We start from the raw sequence: 22,608 nt of genomic DNA, 5'->3' as shown, positions 1-22,608 counted from the left end.
GGATCTTAGGAAAGGCTCACCACTTCCTAAGGTTGCCTGTTTGTATTATTCATGTTCAATCCAAACCAAACAGCAAATATTTACTGAGTACTTGCTCCTGGCCAGGTACTATGATAGGTCCTGGGAAATATCAGTGCACAAGAAAATCATGATTCTTACTCTCGTGAAACTTAACTTGTCGTAGTGGAACTCATATTCCTGGGTCTTTTTATTAATAAAAATTTAAGTCACCCCAGCTCAGGGGCCAGCAAACAATGGCTAGTGGGCCAAATCCAGCCCGCCAGTGAGCTAGGAATGTTCACATTTTGAAATGGTCACATTTAAAATGGCTATTTAGTACCTATATAATATCCTTGATTTTTGCCTCTTGGTCTGCAAAGTCTAAAATATTTACCACCTGGCCCTTTAAGAAAACATTTGTTGCCCCGCTGACGTGGCTTACAGTCAGGTTTAACTCTGGGATGCTTTGGGATGTTATTTTGCCAAAATAAATTTCTGAAGCTCTTCTCTGGACAAACAGGTTGAGAATCAAGAGGTCTTACATCAGAAGGAAGCAGAAACGTCACAGGTTCTTATGCACAAAAGTAAAGGATAGGAGGATTTGTCAAGCTTTAGAGGTAGAGGATCAAGGAATTTTTCAACTGATCCATCTGAGGAGTCTCCATCTCTCTGTATTTTATATAAGCAGGCAATGGTTAATTGCTCATTTGTTTCCATCTGTGCCAGAGAGAAGCAGATCATCAAAAGCATAAAGCATGTGCTCAGGTAACCAGATCCTGTTGGGGATTTGGGGAAAGGTGGAGGAGGTTATGGAAAGAAACACCCACTGAGACCTGACTCTGGTTTCTGATTTCTCCCTAGTCAAATAACCAACAGGGCCCAGAAACAAGCCAGGCACCTCCGACGAACGCTGCTGGCTCATTTGATCATAGCAAGAGCCCTAATTCTGCATCAGAGGACTCCAGAGACCTAGAGACCTCACCTGTGACAGACCCCCTGTCCCCAGAAACCAACGTTGAGAAGGGAAAGAAATGGTTATACTGTTTTGATTGTAGGGTTGAATAAATGGGCTTTTGTCCCAGATGTCAAGAAGATACTGTTTGATTTGATTAGCCTCATGTGTGGCTCAAAAATAAGGAATGGGTTGTATCAAATTGAGAGCCATATATTAGAATCCTGCTAGAGATCGCCAGCCAATAAGTCAGGTGCAGCAGTGCTATAAGCATAATATTGAACTGACCTTAAGCTGTGCTGACACATAAATACTATCCCAAAAATGTTAGTTATCCCACGGCAAGGCTTAATAGAATCCCCTCAGTGTCTCCTCCTCCAGCTGGCCAGATGGAGCCAGGTCTTCTCTGGCTTGCTGCTTTAAAGAGAGGGTGGTTAAAATCTGCCAGTATCAAATCTGAAAGGGTCCTCTTAGTCCCAGTACAACAATGGCAGAGTTTGGAACAATTTTTTCCAGGGAAAATCAGGCTTTCCATTGCCCATCCGGCAGAAGGGACTTTTACAGCTGGAAATTATTTCCTTTTTAAACTTAATTTCCAGAAAATACTAGTGCTATTACTGCTTACCACTCTTCCTATCACTCTTGTTCTATTTCCCTGGCCTTTTATTTATTTAATAAGCACTCATATCGTTGTTTCTATGTGCCAGTTCCTGTACTTCATATTGCTAAGGGTGTGAAAGTGCTTACAAAACCACAATCATGGGTAATTGACGAGGTAGAAAAACTGTTGCTGATTTGGATAAACGAAAAGCAGTTAGCCAGTGACAGCCATTTCCAACGCAGTGAAATATGAACAAGCGAAGATGCTGTGTGCTGACCTGAAAGACACACCCCAAGCGAGTGCTGAAAGTGATTCTTTTAAGGCTAGTAGGGGGTGGTTCGATACATTTAAGAAGTGTTTATAGATTAAGCAATACATTAGACAACTACTGTATATACCAAAGGTTAAAACAGGGACTTATTTGGGGGTTTGGAACAGATTAATTCAATTTACATTATTTCTAATGGGGAAAAATGATTTGGTTTACCAACACATTGCTTCTCGAACAACCTTCCGGAGCGAATTAAGTTCGAGAAACGAGGTTCCACTGTAATCAAAAAACAGCCTAAAATTGTACCATTTAGTTGCTGTCATCAGAAACACAAGTCTGCAAGGCTGAAGTCAGATTTCTTGCCAGAATGTTAATTTCTAACTGCCTCGCATCATTTAAGTGATTCTTATTGCTTGCACAACAATCTGAGAGCTTGGTCTGTTGTGTTAAGAAGCAACAACAGAGACAAGTTCTGGAGCTGATTGTGCGGCCATGTGGTTGGGTGACCTTAGGTAAGTTACTTAGCCTACCCTCTTCACTGTCTTCAAAGGTAAAATGGGGTAAGATAGTAGTAGCTATGTCTACTTCCTGAGGTGGCTGTGAGCACCAAATGAGCTAATCCATATGGAAATGATGAGAACAGTGCCTGCCTGACACACAGGAAGTGCTAAATACTCAGTTATTACCACCTCATGAGTAAATAAGAAGTGAACAGACATTTTACTGGAAAGTAGACAACCCAAAATGCTAATAAAATCAAGATATTTTTCCTTTAATAGCCTTAGGTATATGTCAAACATAGTAAGACAGTATTTTCATTAGTTCTGGTAATAAAAAATAATGACCTACACAAGCTGAACTATATTCTTCTCAACTATATTCACTACTGGAAAACAAAACAGAAAGCTAGCCCTGTTTTTTTGCTTGTGTATGTTTTAATTTACAAAGACAAGAACAACCAAGAAAGTACTCAGAAAGGAACTTCCTTCAATAGACTGAGTTATGCTGATATTTTTCCAATAAATCTCTCAGCAAGAGCTAACTACCTTAATTATCCTCAACTACCTACCACAACTACACAAGCGGACCTGCATCTGAGCCCACCTTGGTACTTTTCACTCCTTCTGCAAAGGCCAGCACTGGCTTCGGCAACTCTGTGTTTTCCTTGGTTTTTCTCATGTCTTTCTTGTTGCCTCTTCTACTCTACCTACACTCTAAAGGTTGTTACCTCAGGATCAAAACATAAACTCTTTTTCTCTCTACATTCTCTTTCAAGGTGATCAATCCATTCCAGTGACTTTACATATCAAGTTACAAGCTACTGAGAGGTAAATATAGGCACCATTCAAACCTCTTATCTGAGTTCTGGAGTCTTATATCCAATCATCTACACCCTCCCTTCATGTAAATTTCACAAGCATCTCAAAGTTTCCACCTCTAAAGTTATTCCATCTTTCTATCCCCAGCTCCTAGCATTGGGTTTAACTGAATAAAAAGTGGATGTGGAACTATACGTACCAATTTTTCTAACCCCGACCTTTAATTCACATAAACCATACAATCTCACATCCACAGAATGAAAATTGGTTCCCAGGAATGGAGGAGGTGAATATCTTAGATGTTGCAATGGTTTTTGGCTTTCTCCAGCTCAATCCTATCCAACAAAATGTCATTCTTTAGTATTTAATTTCTAAATTAAAGTCACTTTAATTAATTTAAATCAAATTTAATTTTTATCCTTAGCTAATGAAAAAAAAGGTTAAGATCATGAAAAAAAAGTTTGAGACACATTGAGGTAGAGCTTTTCCCTCCATCTCCCAGATTTCTATAGCTCTTGCTCATGTCATTACCATTGGCTGTCATTTTCCACCCCACTAACCCAAGTAATTCCTATCTTTAAAATCACAGGTAAATTTTACTCCCTCTATAAAGCTGCTTCTTCTATGAGAGTCCGCACTGCTTGCTCCTCTCGCTGAGAGCCTGTATGCACTCAGACCTAGTTTGTGTAATAAAATTCCACATATAATTATGTGCTGACTCAATCATCCCTTAATGGATTAAAATGTGTTCATGTCTCTTTTCCACTACAATTTGTTGCCTGAAAGCAGTAAGCTTATTAAAACACTTATGTCCCCCATCAGACCTAATATAATGCTCACACAGAAAATAAATATTAAAAAACTGTTGACGATTTTCATAAGTAAAAAATTTCATTAAGTGAGCTTTAGTTAAATAGCACTCATCTAAAATGTTAACACAGAGAAGAAAATAGTGATATTGAACCAAGTCAAGCCTTTGGGTAAGAGGCAAAACCCAAAAAGGACAGAAAAAGTATGTAAGTACTCTGAAGGCAGAGAAAGTCAACGTGATCCTCTCTTCAGTGGTTAGCATAGCATCCTGTGAAACTCAGTATATAAAGATATGATGATGAAGAGAATTTGAAATCAAGTATTAACAAAATGCAAAACTATTTTCTGTTCACTGGGGAGAACATAGTACTCCATCAAGAAAATCAGTGGCTAATAAAGACAGAAGGAAACAAATTACAGTCATATAAATTTTCGGTGAAAATACTTGTAATAATGCTGAATCGCCTCTTTGAAATAGTCCTTGGGTCTATTTTTCACTTCTCTACATTCTTGACTAGTTGAAAATAAATCTGTTAAACATATGTGGCATAGTAATATGTGTTAGTAAAATTCTAGATAACTTTTAATTTTTTCAAATGTTTCTTTTTGTAGGAAGTCACTGTACCTACCTTTGATCTGTTCTTGAAGTGTTAAGAAATAGGTCTTCTTCTACATCAGAGTCATCCACCTCAATCACCTCAGTGGGAGAGAACGAAGCAACAAATGGGAATAGAAATTTAAATTTAAAATAAATAGCTGAATCTCAAGTTGTTTTTTTTTAATATACAAAAACAGTCAAAATATAGGATGCAGAAATCATGTAATGAGCAACTATTAAAACTAAAGCTCAGCCTGGCCTCCTCCAATGTCCCTCTTCACTTCACAAACAGTATTCTATACATGTGTGACTTCGCTTCTCTCTTGGCCACCAGAGCAGCCTGGGTATCTAGAGCAGTGGTCGGCAAACCGCGGCTCACGAGCCACATGCGGCTCTTTGGCCCCTTGAGTGTGGCTCTTCCACAAAATACCACGGCCTGGGCAAGTCTATTTTGAAGAAGTGGCGTTAGAAGTTGAAGTTTAAAAAATTTGGCTCTCAAAAGAAATTTCAATCGTTGTACTGTTGATATTTGGCTCTGTTGACTAATGATTTTGCCGACCACTGACCTAGAGGAACATGCAGCTGGCCTGCTGAATACTCACTGAGGGTCATGTGCAGACAATGCCCTGTGATTTTCTTGGGTTCTAATGAGTTTAAGCATCAGTGTTCGAGCTCAAATTTTAAATGAGGTGTAAGACTGGGTGGGAAGTGCCAGATGTCTATCTTTCTGTTATATTTATCCCTGTTAAATACAATTGGTTGACTTTAAGCCCCAGTAAAGATATTTGTGATCCTTGATTCTAACATCCAAAATGCTACTCATTCATCTACATTTTGTGTTATCTTGACACTTAATACACACATTTGCTATGTCTTCACCTAACGTAAAGCCACGGACAAAATACTGAAAAGATAGCACCTGAGACCTCACCCTTGAGATTGACATTCAACTATTTATTAATCAAAAGTCATTAAATGCAATTGTACAAGCGGCTATGAATTCAGTCAATATTCCCACATTCTGTCCATAAAACTATCAGAAGATTGTCTTATGTGCTTTGAAGGAATTAAATGCATTCAACAGTCATCTAAAATGTGTAACCTCAATCAAAAAAATGAAAAAGAAAAAAAAAAGCTGGTTTGCCATGACTTATTCTTTTTAAATTCATGTTCTTGCCTGAAAATAGAAAAATCTAGATGGGAAAATACCTTGTGAACATGATGATAACTTTTTTAGATATGATCTTGAAACATGAGCAGGCAATAGTTGATTAAAAAGAATGAAATAAAACTCAGGATAAAAGTTATTTAGCACTAGTATACCCACATATAAGTGAATAATAGAAAGAAGATGGGGAAAAAAAAGGATGAAGTTAAGAGATAAAAGAACAAGATTAGAATCAGGACAGAGAAGAAGTTTTCTGCAATTGTAGTAGTCAACTGTGCCAGGTACTCGAGAGATCAAAAAGAATAAACATTTCCCAAACAATATGGCTCAGTGGTTGAGCATTGACCCATGAACCCATCACTGGTTCAATTCCTAGTCAGGACACATGCCTGGGAGTTGCAGGCTCAACCCCTAGTAGGGTGTATGCAGGTGGCAGCTAATTGATGTTTCTATTTCTCTATCCCTCTTCCTTCCTCTCTCTCTAAAATGAATAAAAACATTTAAAAAAAAAAGAATAAAATTTCAGAAAAAGGTGCTGAGGCAGTATGATAGAGAGCAATGAGTTTCAATGGGCAGTGGTTTTTAACCCCCACTCACATCCCATAAACATCTGGAAATGTCTGGAGACATTTCTGATTGTCAGAACTCAGTGGGTACTACTGGCATCTAGTGGGTAGAGGCTGAGATGTTGCTAAACATCCTACAATGTGTCCCTCAAAACAAAGACTTATCTGGGTCCAAAATGTCAACAGTGCCCTGGCTGGGTAGCTCAGTTGGTTAGAGCATCGTCACCTGATCTGGACAAATACAATAAGCAATCAATGAAGGAGAAAATAAGTGCAGCAACAAACTGATGTTTCTCTCCCTTTTTCTCTCTCTAAAAATCAATAATGTTTTTTAAACGTCAACAGTGCTGCTGCTGAGAAACCCTGATATAGAAGGAAGAGCACTGGCCTGGAGTGAAGACACCTGGGTTCTGAAAGTGAGGTAACAAGAGAGTCAAGCCCATACTGGACTCTTGTGGGAAGTCAAAGGAAGAGCAGAGGCCTATGTTACATCTAGAACTGAACACAGAGGTCCTTAGACTTCAACCATTTAGTTGCTTGAATCTAGCTTCAGCCATTAAGGCACAAGTCAGAGTTATGAGAATATACGCAGCAAAAGGAAGCCTGCCATAAATAAAACCTCTGTCTGAACTGAGCATACTTCTAAATTAGTATTTCATGCATGGGCTCGTTTGTTTCAACACTGTTATCCTTAAAAATCTTACTAGATGCAGACATTTATGGATTTCTAATCATGTGATTTATTGTTTTAAAAAAAGAGAAACAAAACAAAAAAATCCTAGAAGCCCTGTCTAGATAATTAGTAAAGTTCTCTCCAGCTTTAATGTTCCACGGGTTTTCTTCTTTTATTTACTTTGTCAAAGAATAGACAATTTTTAATTAAGAAAACACAAGTTATTAAACACAACTATACAATTTTTTTCTTACCTCTGAATAATTCTTAGTAGCAACATTTCGTGAGGGCTGCTGTCTTGTAGATTTAAAGGCTATAATGAAAAAGATGAATTATCCATTATGTCGTTCTTAAAATAACTTAGAAAAATTTGCACATTTCTTCAGCTAAAGATTTTCTAACTCCTATCTACAAAAACCTGTGATGCCTAATTATAAAACCATTTAAATTTTTTAAAATCTGAAGGGAGGTGCAATTATGTTAAAATAAATCAATGCCTCGCTGCCAGCTTCATATGATTTTTTGGCTTATTGAAATATAGCAAACAAGCCATGTTCATAAAGACACCTATGATAAGAATATTTTATAGATAAACTAGAGGCCCGGTGCATGAAATTCGTGCACTTTGGGGGGGGGGGGCGTGGGCGTCCCTCAGCCCGGCCTGCGCCCTCTCGCAGTCTGGGAGCCCTCGGGGGATGTCTGACTGATGGTGCGGGAGCAGGCCTAAGCCGTCAGTTGGACATCCTTAGCACTGCTATGGAGGTGGGAGAGGCTCCTGCCACTGCAGCTGCACTCGCCAGCCATGAGCCTGGCTTCTGGCTGAGCAGCACTCCCCCTGTGGGAGCGCACTGACCACCAGGGGGCAGCTCCTGCATTGAGCATCTGCTTCCTGGTGGTCAGTGTGTGTCATAGCGAGTGATCGTTCAGCCTTTGGTAGATTTGCATATGAGCCTTTTATTATACAGGATACTTGAAGAATAAAATCTGATAATTTAACAGACTGAATTCCAAATATATCATAGGTAACCCTCCTAATGTCTCCCTTCTCTTTTTTGTTTTTTAAATATATTTTATTGATTTTTTACAGAGAGGAAGGGAGAGGGATAGAGAGTTAGAAACATCGATGGGAGAGAAACATCGATCAGCTGCCTCCTGCACACCCCCTACTGGGGATGTGCCCGCCACCAAGGTACATGCCCTTGACCGGAACCAAACGCGGGATCCTTCAGTTTGCAGGCCAACGCTCTATCCACTGAGCCAAACCGGTCAGGGCTCTCCCTTCTCTTATGGGTGGCAATCCCCTTCCCTGTGGCTATGTTAGGAGCTATGGTTCCAGTAAGAGCTTTCTTATTTGCCCCTACTTTGGTAACCATATTCAGTACCTAAGAAATAGTCCAGAGAGGAATTCTGGAGAACAGCATATCTTTTATTCCATGGTAAAACTTTCCTTTGAATCCTTACTTTTTAACGTTATAAACTTGGTTAGAAACATGAAGCTTAGTAAACCACAGTTTTTTTCCAAGTCCCAAACTGTGATATTATGATTTTACAATAAGAAATACACAAGGTGGTCTACGGCCATACCACCCTGAACATGCCCAATCTCGTCTGATCTCAGAACCTAAGCAGGGTCGGGCCTGGTTAGTACTTGGAAGGGAGAAATACACAAGGTGGGCAAACAAAGGTTAATAATAATAAAAAATAATAATTAATAAATAATACAAGAATAAACTTCTTTGCCTGCTCACAACTGTAAACCCACTCCTGTGCATCCCTGTATATTTAGCTTTGTCCCTATTTCTGGCACAGAGCTCCTAAAACCCTCTGAATTTCCTAAATGGTGAGATCCCTGGAGGTATCTTCTCTTAAGTTAATTTGATTACTTTAGGACTACATTTAAAGTTGGAGGCTGGTTGCCAGAGAAACTAATCTTGAATAGAGAGCTAGAATTTCAGTCCCATTCCCTGATTTCTGGAGAGGGGAGATCGGCAGGAAGTTATATTTACCACCAATGGTCAATGATTGAATCATGGTACCTGTGTTATGAAGCCTCCATTAAAACTCAAAAGGAAGGGGTTTGGAGGACTTCCAGGTGGGGAACTTCTGATAGTATAATAAGTTAATTAATTAACAGAAATGGAGCAAAGGAAAGGCCAGATAACATAGGCATGCCACTTGTACAGCTTTGCCAGAAAGCTGCAGTTTAACGCTCTCCAGATCTGTTCCCCAGAGATCCTGGGGGAAGGGACTGGACAAGGAAAGAACAGATGCATGCCCAGTGAGGTCTGAATGACCAGTAAGGTCTGAATGAGGTAGCAAAGGTGATTACCTGTCAGTCACACCTGGGAACAGGTCATTGGCCAGAAATAGGTGTGGCCACTACAGGGCACAAAATCTGAGATACATAAGCTCTTGAACAAAGAGAGTTCCCTCTTGCTCTCTTGAGACTCTTGTTGCAAGGGGTGTGCTCTCATACTCTGTACTCGCCCACATCCAGGTGGACCCTTTACATGATGGACTAACGGACTGTGACAAGTCTGATGCTACATCAGACCCAACTCCACTGTGGAATGGAAACGTGGGACACTGGCTTTGCTTCCCGCTCTGCTGAAGCCCCAGCTGCACCTTTTCCAGGACTGGTTTAACAGAGATGGGATTTCTGAAACTGAGAAATATAACTTCACACAATTAAAAATCACTCATTTGTAAGAACCCGACCCCTAGCACCCAGTGTGGAAAGGTAAACCCACTGCCACTAGCGACCGAGATTAGTGGGATTTTACAAGAACATATCCCTTGGCTGGTCCTCAAGTCATAATTTTAAATTTAAAGTGATCTAAGACTAGTGGTAATCTTATAAGCCTGCCGAAATAAAAATGAATCTTCTCTGAAGGAAGATATCTTCATCCAAGATGTCAAATCACTCTTACAGATAAGATGACAAAGCATGCAAGGAAAGAAGACACCACAAATGAGAAACAGCAATCAGAAATGGACAATAGAAAGAGGCCAAAGGTATTCAGATACTGGGTTATTAGACACAGAATACTATATATACATATATATCTCCTTACTATGCACACACACAAAAATTAAAGCCAGGCTTAAAAATATCTTCAGAGAATTTAAAAACTACTAAAAGTGACATAGTATATTTAGAAAGAACCAAATAGAATTTCAACTGCCTCTCCCCCCCTCCAAAAAATGAAAAATTCAATGGACAGTTTTAAGAATAGATGAGTGAATTGGAAGATTGATCAGAAATAATCACTCAGAAAGGAGCACAGGAAAATAAAACAGAACTTTTTAACTTTATAAACTTGGTTAGAGAAGTTAAGTCATGGAAGAAGAGAGTGCAAAGGTCAGACATTGAGAAAAAGAATAACGCTGAGGTGATATTGAAGGGATAACAGTTAAGGATTTTCTAAAAATGATGAAAGACACCAATTCACAGTTTATGAAACCCAATAAATCCTAAGGAGGATAAAGAAGAATCCCTCCTCTAGATTCATCATAATGAAACTACAGAACACCAAGGACATTCAGCTGGAGGGGAAACAAACTTTAAAAAAAAAACAAGCTTTTTTAACAATGGAAACCTGAAGACTCACTTTAAGTGATTAATTCTACCTACTGATGTCAAGAAGCTTCACATAAAACACTTAAAACCATGCTGAAAAAAGAGAGTTTGGGCTAAGGTAAAAGTTGGTCATTTATAACACCTATGCCTATGTGTTCCTAACCAATTTATGGTGGATTATATTTTATTAGCTCTACTTTTCTAACTCCCTCTGTTTTCTTTCTTTTTTTTTAATAGCAATAACTAATATTTTATAAATACCTACCAAGTGCCAGATTTTTTGTTTTTACTTAGAATAATCCAATATGGCAGAGATTATTAGTCCCAATGTACATGTAAACATACCAGGTGAGTGACTGGCCAACATCACAAAGCTTATACATGGTGAACTCAGCCTAGATATTTACCATGCTGTCTTTTCTCTTTCTCCTTCTCTGCTTCTATCTTAAGCCTGCCAAGAACGGAACAGTGCCTTTCTGGATGCCATTTCCTGAATGGTAATAAGACAACATGCTTCTGAAGTCAAAAGACCAGGATCTCAGCTGGCTCTCCCTAAATAGTGAACAATCCTTGAATCAAAATACAGCAACAGACTTGATTGAAAGGCTCCTTAAGAGTCATTTAATGGCTCTGATATTTATATCCTTTCTCCAGTGTCAGTTTCCTCCAATAAATGGTGAAAACTTCTTCTGATGGAGGCACAGTTCACCTCCTTCTGAGAGGCTTCCTCCACCTCCACATTAATTGATAGGTTATTGTGTGTAATGCGCAAAGACTCTTCTGCTGAGGACCAGTAGCTAGGCTGCTAATCTTACCTTGCTGTGGAAGCTAGCACGGTGGTTAACTACTGGTTCTGGAGAATAAAGACTGTGAGATCGATCCAAGCTCCAGAATTTACTAGTTGTGAGACCTTGGGAAGTTGCCCATTTTTTCAAAGCCTCAGTTATATAAAACGGGGATAATTTAAGTACAAGGGCCATAGAGCTGTTGAGAGGCATGGACTGTTTCATAAATATTAGCTATTCTTAGTAGTTTTAGTGGTTTTATCAACCTACAGCAAATTGCTTAACTCAATTCTCCCATTTATAAATGAGGGAATAGGCAAAGTTGTTCTTATCTTCCAGGTCCATTTTATCAAATAATAAACTTAAATATCCAAATTGTTATTTCCCATCTATCCTCATTGGGCTAGTAGTTACTAATCTGGACTCATTGATGGACGCCATGGGTCTTTGAACCCTTTGAAATGGAGTGCAATTGCATCATGAGTATGTATTTAACGAGGAGACATAGCTTTCATCAGATTCTAAAGACTCCATAACTCAAAATAGATTTATCATTATTTTTTAATCCTCATCTGAGGATATTTTTTCCCATTGCTTTTCAGAGAGAGTGGATGGGAGAGAAGAGGGAGAGGGGAGAAAGTGGGGAGGGAGAGAGAAACATTGATGTGAGAGACACAGTGACCGGTTGCTACTGGCTGCCTCCTGCACACACCCAGATCGGGGCAAGGAGTAAACCCACAACCCAGGTATGTGCCCTTGACTGGGAATCGAACCCTTGACCCTTTGGTGCACAGGCCGATGCTCTAACCACTAAGCACATAGGCCAGGGCAACAAAATAGATTTAAAATCACCACCTCTGGGACTATACAAGTCAAATCTATTTGATCTTTCACATGATAGGACTTAATTTATGTAAAGGCTTGAATTTTTCCCAGATCTGATATTCCAAGTAATTTCTATCATTTAAAAAATATATGGTTTGTCTTATGAATGATTATATACAGCTGATATCCCTCTTGAAATATAGTTCCAAAGATGAGCACAGCATTTTTGGCATATTGCATGCAATTCTGTGCACAGGGAGAACTTTCTTGCTTTAGAGATGTACAACTCCTATTAATAATGCTTAAGAAGACACCATTACCAGTAGATTTGGATAGTTAGGTCAACCTGCAGAACTCCTACTGACCTAAGTCTTTTTGACTCAGGTTGTGGCTAATGTCACATACCTCTCAGAACTGTTTGTTTATATCTGACCTCCTGTATATAAATGCATTTTATATTTACCCTTGCTAAATTTCATCTTGTGAGATTTAGTCCAACTCTTTCATTCATCAAAAATTAATCCTACCTATAAAAGTTATCTCCAATAAGAATGTAAAAAAATACATATGGATATACTCTGAATACTAGGGAGGAAAAAATTATCACCACCTATTTTGACATGTATTTTCATATATCTGACTCACAATTTCAGCTGATCTCATAAATCAAACTATTTAAAATAGCTTATTAAATGTTTATATTGTTATTATTTAAAATAGTTTATAAAAATATGTCCCATTAGTTTGAGGATGATCTTTAGAACACAGACAGGAAATGAATTCAAAGAAACCTAACCATAATTTCCCTTAAATACAGCTCACATGACTTTATACTAACAGTAGAGACAAAAGCAGTATGAAGAAGGAAAGTAAAGAATACATTAAGAAGCAGTCCCGCCCTAACCGGTTTGGCTCAGTGGATAGAGCGTCAGCCTGCGGACTGAAGGGTCCCAGGTTCGATTCCGGTCAAGGGCATGTACCTTGGTTGCAGGCACATCCCCAGTGGGGGGTGTGCAGGAGGCAGCTGATCGATGTTTCTCTCTCATCGACGTTTCTAACTCTCTGTCCCTCTCCCTTCCTCTCTGTAAAAAAATCAATAAAATATATTAAAAAAAAAAAAAAAGAAGCAGTCCCACCCTGGCCAAGTGGCTCAGTTGGTTAGAGTGTTGTCCTGTACACCAAAAAGGTTGTGGGTTCAATTCTTGGTCAGGGCACATACCTGGGTTTTGGGATCAATCCCCAGTCTGAGCGTGTGTGGGAGGCAGCTGATTGATGTTTCTCTCACATTGATGTTTTTCTCTCTCTCCCTTCCTCTCTCCAAACATATCCTCAAGTAAGGATTTAAAAGAAAAAAGCAGTTCCTTCTCTCTTGACCAGTGTAGATATACTGACTTTTTTTTTGTCTTAATAACCCTTCCATAAAAGAAAAATAATCAAATTTGTCTCAAAGGAACTGTAAAAATTGCTTTTTAAAAAGTTTTTCTTTTGTTACTGTTTTTGTTTCTCCTCACCTGAGGATATTTTTTCCATTGATTTTTAGAGAGAGTGGAAGGGAGGAAGGGGAAGGGGGGAGATGAAGAAGGGGAAGAGACAGAGAAACATTGATGTGAAAGAAAAACATCGATTGGTTGCCTCCCACACATGCCCCAACTGGAGCTGGGGAGTGAACCTGCAACAGGTATGTGCTCTTGACTGGGAATCAAACCCGAGACCCTTCAGTCCATGGGCCAATGCTCCAATCACTGAGCCAAACCGGTCAGGACTATAATAATTACTTTTTAAAGCTCACCCTCTCCACAGACAATGGGGCGGTGAGGGCCAGGAGCCGGGGCGGGCTGGAGGGGGTCAATGGAGGAAAAAAGGGGACATATGTAATACTTGCAACAATAAAGAATTGTTTTTTAAAAAAGGAAAAAAAGTAAATAAAACTGCTCACCCTCTCCAAGAGCTCCAATCAATGGTGAAGATCTTTTAAATTAGCATAATTTATCCTGTGATTCTAACAGCCCTTCTGACTCCCCAGTGATGGCAACACAAACAAATGAGGTTTACTAAGGGGGTTTCCTAGGTCTTCCTCTTTTGAAATTTACAAATAACCGCTAGATAATCATTTGCTGTCTATACTCACCATCCAGAATAGACATATTTCTAGATGTTGACATAGTGGCCTTTGAACTTCTGCTTCGAGTAGAAGTCTCCAGACCAGTGCCTGCTGTGAGAACAATGAGCAGTCAACATGCAGTCAGTCATGTCAGCAGCCAAGGTTTTTTTGAAACAACACCAAAATAAAATCTTAATGAAGCTATGTCAAAACATAATTTACGTTTAAAAAGCCAAAGACATATACAAGAAGAAACATCTAGAGTTTGATCAGTCATTTTTCAGAGACTATACTTCCATCACATTTAGCTAATACTGTTCCAATTAAAATTTAAGAAAAAATTCTCTAAATGTAAGGAAAATGATCTGAATTATCACTAGAAGATTAAGATTTCGCTCCCTGGATATTTTTAACTAAAGTACTATCTATTTTTCCTATGAAAAAATATGTAATAAGAATAATTTTTTAAATATTCCTAGGAATGGATTTATATAATGCATCAGGAGGTCTTGGATGACTATTTTCCATTGTTTGGACTATTCAGTGACAATAGTAAATACAACAGTAAACACAAGTCACATTAAACACAATGATGGAAATTAATGTTGGTAATTGCTTTAAAAAATCAAATTGTTTTTGGGGTGGTTTTTTTCCAAACAAATTTTATGAAGCCACTTTATAAGATTGGTGGGCATCTGTATCTTATGACAGTAACAAAAATAATAATTTTTATGATCTGGAATTTTCTTCCTGCTGCCACTGTCATTAGTTAGCCATTTTCCTCAATAGCACATATTTGCCTCACTATTCCTTTGTACGTGTAAAAGAAAATAAGACATCAAATGTACCCAAAGGTGCTGTGTGAAAAATAGTGTTCTTTAAAAAAAACACACGTTATTTAGAGCAATTAAAACCCTTTGTGCATACAGCCATTAAAATTTATTTAATTAAAATGTTCATGTCAGAACTACATTAAAGCTGACTTTATGCATTATCAAAATAAATTTTTAGAAGACTGTGTACCTCACTTTTATCAACAGGAATACAGTACTGTATTTCCCACTCAAGGGGCCTAGTCTAAATGTGGGCAAAGACTGCACTGTCCTCAGTGCTAACCTCGTCCTCTCTGAGACCCTCCTCTTGACACTGAATTCTGTCCTCTTCCTCCTCTTCGGCCTCTTCCTCGGCCTCTTCCTTTGCTGGCTGATGCTGTGCTGCTACCATCAGAGTCATCGGCCATTTGTTCTGCCAAATCTATACTCATAAGGTCATCAGCACTAAAGGCGGAAGCGGAGTCCTCTACCTGAGATCTGAGGGCTCTGGCCCTACTCATGGCCTGAGAGAATAACAAGGAGAAGTTTCATATTAGTAGATGGCGCATCATCCTAAAAGTCATTAGTCTGGTCATTCAGATAAACATTTAATATTAAAAATCTGTCTATGTTGTTATTTTTCATTAACTATGCTATAAGAGTGTAAAGCAAGGAAACCTCCTTCCCCCATCAGTCAGATTCATAACCTATAACTTGTCAGATCAATTTATAATACTACCTGTAAACTGAGCCCTTTTAAAAGGTTTACCAAGAAAGATAAAATTTCACAGAATCTAAACTGTCAGAACTGGGAGACATATTGCCAATGCCCCTAATTCAACGCCACCATTTGTAAGAGACTGTCACCTTTTGAGCTACCTTGTACAATGGGCTCAATAAATAACAAGAAAAAAAAATCACAAACAATAGCTGTTATTTCTGGATGATGACCTTTTAAGATGCTTTTGTTTTCTTCTTTATTCTTAAACTAGAGGCCCAGTGCACAAAATTCGTGCATGGGTAGGGTCCCTAGCCCTGGCCAGCAATCAGGGCCAATCAGGACCTTCAGACTGCCAGGCAGGACTTCCCTTCCCTGGCTGCCGGTTGGAGCCTTCCTTCATTCTGCGCAGCCCCCTGGTGGTCAGCGCATGTCATAGTGAGCAATAGAACTCCTGGTCTTCCAGTTGAACTCCTGCGGGGACACTTTGCATATTAGCCTTTTATATACACTGAGTGGCCAGATTATTATGATCTCTGAACACATAATAATCTGGCCACTCAGTGTATTTGTATCTCAAATGGGTACCAAAAGTATTCTAGACTTTTGCTGGAGATCAACCACCTATTTGCCCTGAGCTTCCTATGAGCCAGTGCAAAGGGGAAAACTGATCAGGTGCACGATTTATAGTATCTTTGATATCAAATAAATGAGGTACTCAAGAGAAGTACAGTGAGTGGCCAGATTATTATGCGTTCAGAGATCATAATAATCTGGCCACCAGTGTATATATATTAGAGGCACGGTGTATGAATTCGTGCATGGGTGGAGTTCGGCCAGCCTGGCCAGGGGGGGACAATTTGCATATTAGCCTTTCATTATATAGGATATACACTGAGTGGCCAGATTATTACGTGTTCAGAGATCATAATAATCTGGCCACTCAGTGTATATAGATATTATAACTATTCTACAATATACTTTCTCTAAAATATTACTTTTGCAATCAGAAAAACACGAGCAATCCTATATAATAAAACCCTAATATGCAAATTGACCGAACAGCAGACGACCGGTTGCTATGATGCACACTGACCACCAAGGGGCAGATGCTCAATGCGGGAGCTGCCCCTTGGTGGTCACTGCGCTCCCACAGGGGGAGTGCCGCTTAGCCAGAAGCCGGGCTCACGGCTGGCAAGCGCAGTGGCGGTGGGGGGAGCCTCTTCTGCCTCTGCCGCAGGCAGGTGGTAGAAGCAAGGGGTCCCGGACTGCGAGAGGGAGCAGGCTGGGCTGAGGGACCCCTCCAGTGCATAAAATTTCATGCACCAGGCCTCTAGTATCTCATAAATGTACAACAAGATTAAATAAAATATAGCAATTGAAAACCTAGAAAAAGAATTAAAATCAAGAATATACCACAAACTTTAATTTGGTAAAAAAACAACTGTCAATAGACTGACAGCTGTTAGGGAAGGTGGGTTTTGAGGTTGGGTAAAAACGATGAAGGGATTAAGCAACAAAGGAAGGAAGGAAGGAAGGAAGGAAGGAAGGAAGGAAGGAAGGAAGGAAGGAAGGAAGGAAGGAAGGAAAGAAGAAAGGAAGGAAAAACTGTTTAGATAGACACATTTGAGACTTAATAAAATGTGCTGAAATGAATACAGATTTTCTTATTAAAAACAGAATAAAAGCAATGTTGCCTTGATCTCCTCCCTTAAGCCAAACAAAATTTTACAAGGAGAACAGAAATAAAACACAATACATTTTCACTAAAATAAAAAATAGTTCTAAACCCAAAATACAAAATTTATGAAGAGTTGATGGATATGGTGAACATGTGACCTGGCAAAGAAAGAAGGTTGAAAAGAGTGTTAGCAGAGTAGAGCTCTCCACCATTGATCTATATATATCAAGAGGCCATAACAACAGTTTCTCTTGCTTGGAATGATAAATTCTGGGTCTAAAAGAGGTGGTGATAGGGGCAGAAGTAGAATGTTAGGGAACCAGCTAGAATTGTAAGAAATATTAATCACGCTCTGTTAACCATGATTGTTTTATTCTGATTAAAGAAGGCACATTCTAACTTGGCTGGCAGCTGCACTCCGGACCTGGGAGCTGACCTGGAAATACAGCCCTTCCTCCCCTTTTGGAGCTGCCTATTATCATGGAAAGATGAACAACTTTACTGCAGAAACCAGAATCACCAGCCCTTTGAAGACCCCAGGTTTTGCATATCACCAAGCCCTTTAAAGACCCCAGCCCTTTTGCATGTCTGTAAACTGCCCATTTGCCCTTTTGCCTGCTTTCTTTTGTACTTCTACCAATATAAACAGCCAGCTTATGGTGGGGTGCAGAGCAGATTTGTGGATGACCTGCTGCTCTCCCACGCTGCCGACAGTATTGGAATAAATGCTCATATATGATTCAACCCTGTCTCTGCTTAATTGGCTCAAGTAGTGACAGGCAGCACAGACCCTTTGTTTGTCCAGTTACAGTGGCTAGAGCATTTCCAAGCTCTCTGTGAGGCCATGACATGAGGAGAGACAGAGCTAAACGAGGAGATGAGAACAAAGCAGGCAGGGTATAAATAGGAGTGAAGTGGGTGTTTGGAGGGGGAAGTAATACAGCTTCATAATGATGATCTTAGCTGAAGTGAAATAACAGCCAAACCAATACATGAAGGACTCAATATGATGTCATAACACAAAAAGAAAAAAACTTCAGGGAATACAACAAAAACTATTTTTAAATAGTAGAAAAATATTTCAATTCATCTTTCTTATACCAGATGAAGTACAGTCAATCCTCATTTTTGGATTCCGTATTTGCAAATTCACCTACTTGCCAAAATTTATTTGTAATCCCAAAAGAACACTCCTGATACTTTCATGGTCATTCATGGACATGTGCAAAGTAGTGAAAATTCTAAGTAGTCTGACACACAGGTACACAGATGAAGTCAAAGTGACAATCAGCCCTTTTGTTTCAGCTCTTGTACTTTAAACAAGTGTCCTTTGTTAACGTAAAATAATTCAAACCTGTAAAGAATTTTTGTGAGTTTATTTGAGCCAAACTGTCGACAATTGTTGGGAAGCAGAATCTCAACAGACTCAGATAATGCTCCAGAGAATGGAGGTTTTTCACCTTGTTTTATACATTACAATCAAAAGAGGAGATGTTAGTGGGTTATATGAAACCCACTGGTGATAGATTAGGAAGGCGGGAGAAAGCAAAGTGGGGAAACCTCTGAGATTGGATAAAAAGTAAAGTGATAGACACATACTTCTTTTACTTAAGTGGGCGCAGGATAGTTAACAGTCAACAATTAACATGGTAACAATAACAATGAAGGAATTTATGGTCTCTTGTCTTGCTACCCAGGAGCATTTGGTTATGCCCCGAGGAGTCCGGAAAAAGGTAAGTTACAAGTTACCCAGACATTTCATAGATATGTTATCTTAGATGCAAAAAGACAATAGGCTCAGTTAAGGTCTATGGACCTTGTCAATGAAGATACCAGCTTAGGACATAACTACCCACCATAACTGCTTTTAAAGTTTTAATTTCAGACCATCCTTGTGGTTAGTTTAGGTCTTAGAGTTTGCAAGACTGTCATGCATGTCAGGTTAGCATGTGGCCCCTTTCGTCCTGAATTATAGGGCTCCTGGCCACGAGTGCCATGTTAACAAATCAAGAATGTATATTAAAAGGGTGCCCTTAAACAGGAACACATATGAAAAGGTTATATATTGTTCAGCTAATGAAAATGTTTAACCAGTGGCTGGCAGAAACCTAATCCTGTATTTCACCTCGAAGCAATTGTTCAGTGTTCAGTAATTTAGTGTTTACAGTGACTTTCTATAACATAACTTCCACAAATAATAAGAATCAGATGTACATTTAAAAAAGATTTAAAAGAAAAAAGGGGACCCAATTACATAAATAATAAGCTAGATCTAATTGATATGTGCTGAACTATATACTCTGAAAATAACATACTTTTCAAGACCCCATAAACTGTTTTAAGTAATATATAATGGGGTGCTAAAAAATATCAAAGTCTAAAGAGTAATAACCATGCAATAAAATTAAAAATTAATAATAGCAAAACAAAACCCCTAACTCCAAACCTGAAAAACAAAACTAAAATTCTATAATATCTAGAAATTAATGGCAATAAAAATACTGCTTATCAGAACAAATAAAAACAGTGAATTAAATTATTAAATTAAAGCAAAGAAATGAGAATGGAGGAAACAAAGATCCAAGGAAAATTAAAAGAATCCTGATAAAATATTATGCTCAATTCGAAGTAATTTAGAAAATAAATGACCTAAACTGAGTCAAAAAAAAGATAGTCTCAATAATTATCAAAGAAAACTTTGAGAAAATTGCTAAAAGAACTACACTCTTGAAAGAACAACAACCAGAAAATTTCACAGGTAAATTCTACCAAATCTTCAAAGAACAGGCCACTGCTATTTAAGTAGTCCCAGAGGATAAAGTTTCCAATTTCTTTTTATAAAGCCAGGAGAACTTGGTATTAAAAACTGATATAGGATTACATGTACAAAAAAAAAATTACAATATCTTACTTTTGAATATTAAGGCAAACAAAGAGAATCAAAGGAAAGACCAGTATACCCATTACCAGGAGGTTCACAAAACGGTACGGAGGATGTGTCAATAATGGGCTATGTATTACAATTCACCATATTAACAGAACACAGTAGGGGACCCCCCCCCCCCCTGCTTATCTCCACAGATGCAATAATGTCATTTAATTCATCACCCACTCTGGATTTAAAAAAAGAAGAAAAAAACCCTTAGGAATGGTGGATACTCTTTTACATGACAAAAACCCTAAAAATGCTACATATACGCACACAGTATGCACACATGAGTACTCTTACAAACCAATTAGAGAAAGACCAATGCCCTAACAATCCTTCCCCCCTCAAAAAAATTCTAGGCAAAGAACATGACTTGATATTACCACTTGAAAGAGGATATCAACCCTGCCTAAAAGTCAGATAGAAAGTAAGAAATCAGAGGCCAGATAAACTATGGACTGTGGATCAGACTAAGAATAGTTTTTATATTTTTAAAGGACTGTAAAAAAAGATTAAAATGAGAAGAGTATGTGACAGAGACCATATATAACCTGCAAAGCCTAAAATATTCACTGTCTGGCCTTTTATTTAAATGTGAACATATAGAGAGAAACCAAGATGGCAGCATAGGTAAACACCTGAACTGCTGCCTCGCACAACTTCAAAACTACAACTAAAAGACACATCATCCAGAACCACAGAAAGGCTGGCTGAGTGGAAATTCTACAACTAGAAGAGAAAAGCACACTGAGACTCAGAGGAGGTGCAGAAGTAAAGGCAGAGGTATGGAGGCGCGCACCAAGAGGGCTGGCAACTGAGTACGCAGCTGTCTTTTTCAAGCAGGAGGGAGACAAAAGCTCCCGACTGCTCTGAACTCCAGTTCCGGGAGAGACTCTGGGGACCCAGACTCATACGGGGAGAAACTGGACTGTCTGGCAGCAGGCGGAACTCGAGGGCGGCTTTCTCTCAGAGGTGCTTCCAGTGATTACCAAGGGACCCTGAGACCCGGGGGCCTCTTAGGGAAGGGCTGATGAGAAGCCATTGCTGTTTGCTCCGCCCTGAGACTCCGCCCCACCCCAGCTGTGCACAGAGGCTTTTGTATATGAATGACCTGGTCCTTTGAAATCTAAACTTACCTAACAAACTGCAGCTGAGTCAGTGAGACCCAGAACATCCAAAAGAAGGCCCAAGGCCCTGCAGCAGCTTGCATTGCTTCACAACTGGGCCTCATCTGGGCACTTCCAAAACCCAAACAAAGAAGAGGAATCTGCAGATCTCTCTATAGTGCCTGCTGGGTGGCCTCAGGCAGAGGCTAAATTAGCACCTCCTTGGAGATCCAAGAGCCAGTGTACCCAGGGGTCAGATTAGGACCATCCAGATTACAACTCCTCAGATCCATAAGGGACACACTCAGGGGGCAGACTCAGTGAGCACCAAAGCCCCACTGAAGCAAGTCTTGCCTCATAAGGGTGTCTCCAGCACAGAAGTTCTCCCATTGTAGACACAGCTGATCCTCACAGCCAATTGGCCTGGAGGTCAATTCCTCCCAAGTGATACCAACAACAATCAAGGCTTAACTACAACAAGACTGTGCACACAGCCCACAAAGGGTTGCACCAAGAGTGTCCACCTCAGGCCGTGGTCGGCAAAATGTGGCTCGTGAGCCACATGCAGCTCTTTGGCCCCTTGAGTGTGGAGCTTCCACAAAATATCATGGCCTGGGCAAGTCTATTTTGAAGAAGTGGCGTTAGAAGAAGTTTAAGTTTTAAAAATTTGGCTCTCAAAAGAAATTTCAATCGTTGTACTGTTGATATTTGGCTCTGTTGACTAATGAGTTTGCCAACCACTTACCTCAGGTAACTGGGGAGGCTGAGTCACTGGGCCCTATAGGACACCTAGCACACAAAGCCACTCTATCAACTCAGGGAAGCAGCCAAAATGCGGAGACATAGAAACAGGTCACAAATGAAAGAAATGGAGGAAAGCAAATGACTGGATATAGAGTTAAAAACCACATTTATAAGGTTTTTCAAGAATTTTCTAGAAAAGGCCGATAAATTTAGTGAGACACTCGAGGATATGAAAAAGGACCAACTAGAAATTAAGCATACACTGACTGAAATAAAAAATAATATACAGAGGGATAAACCAAGATGGCAGCATAGGTAAGCACCTAAACTGCTACCCCGCACAATAATTTCAAAACTACAACTAAAAGA

General features: G+C 39.3%; 1 protein-coding gene across 6 annotated transcripts in view; it reads right to left on the bottom strand.

Moving 5' to 3' along the window:
• The window catches only part of MRE11 (MRE11 homolog, double strand break repair nuclease), a 74,645-nt gene that overhangs the window by 3,861 nt on the left and 48,176 nt on the right, over positions 1-22,608 (bottom strand). For all 6 annotated transcript variants that reach the window (XM_080688623.1, XM_080688624.1, XM_080688626.1 and 3 more), the window contains 4 exons: positions 15,366-15,585; positions 14,277-14,360; positions 7,213-7,271; positions 4,583-4,650 (listed from right to left, as the gene is read on the bottom strand). In XM_080688623.1, the coding sequence (XP_080544749.1) occupies positions 4,583-4,650; positions 7,213-7,271; positions 14,277-14,360; positions 15,366-15,585 (431 nt within the window). The remainder of the gene's footprint in view (positions 1-4,582; positions 4,651-7,212; positions 7,272-14,276; positions 14,361-15,365; positions 15,586-22,608) is intronic.

This window comes from Plecotus auritus (assembly GCF_963455305.1).
Source record: "Plecotus auritus genome assembly, chromosome: 9".
Classification (NCBI taxonomy): Eukaryota; Metazoa; Chordata; class Mammalia; order Chiroptera; family Vespertilionidae; genus Plecotus; species Plecotus auritus.
This window is presented reverse-complemented; position numbering and strand designations above follow the sequence as displayed.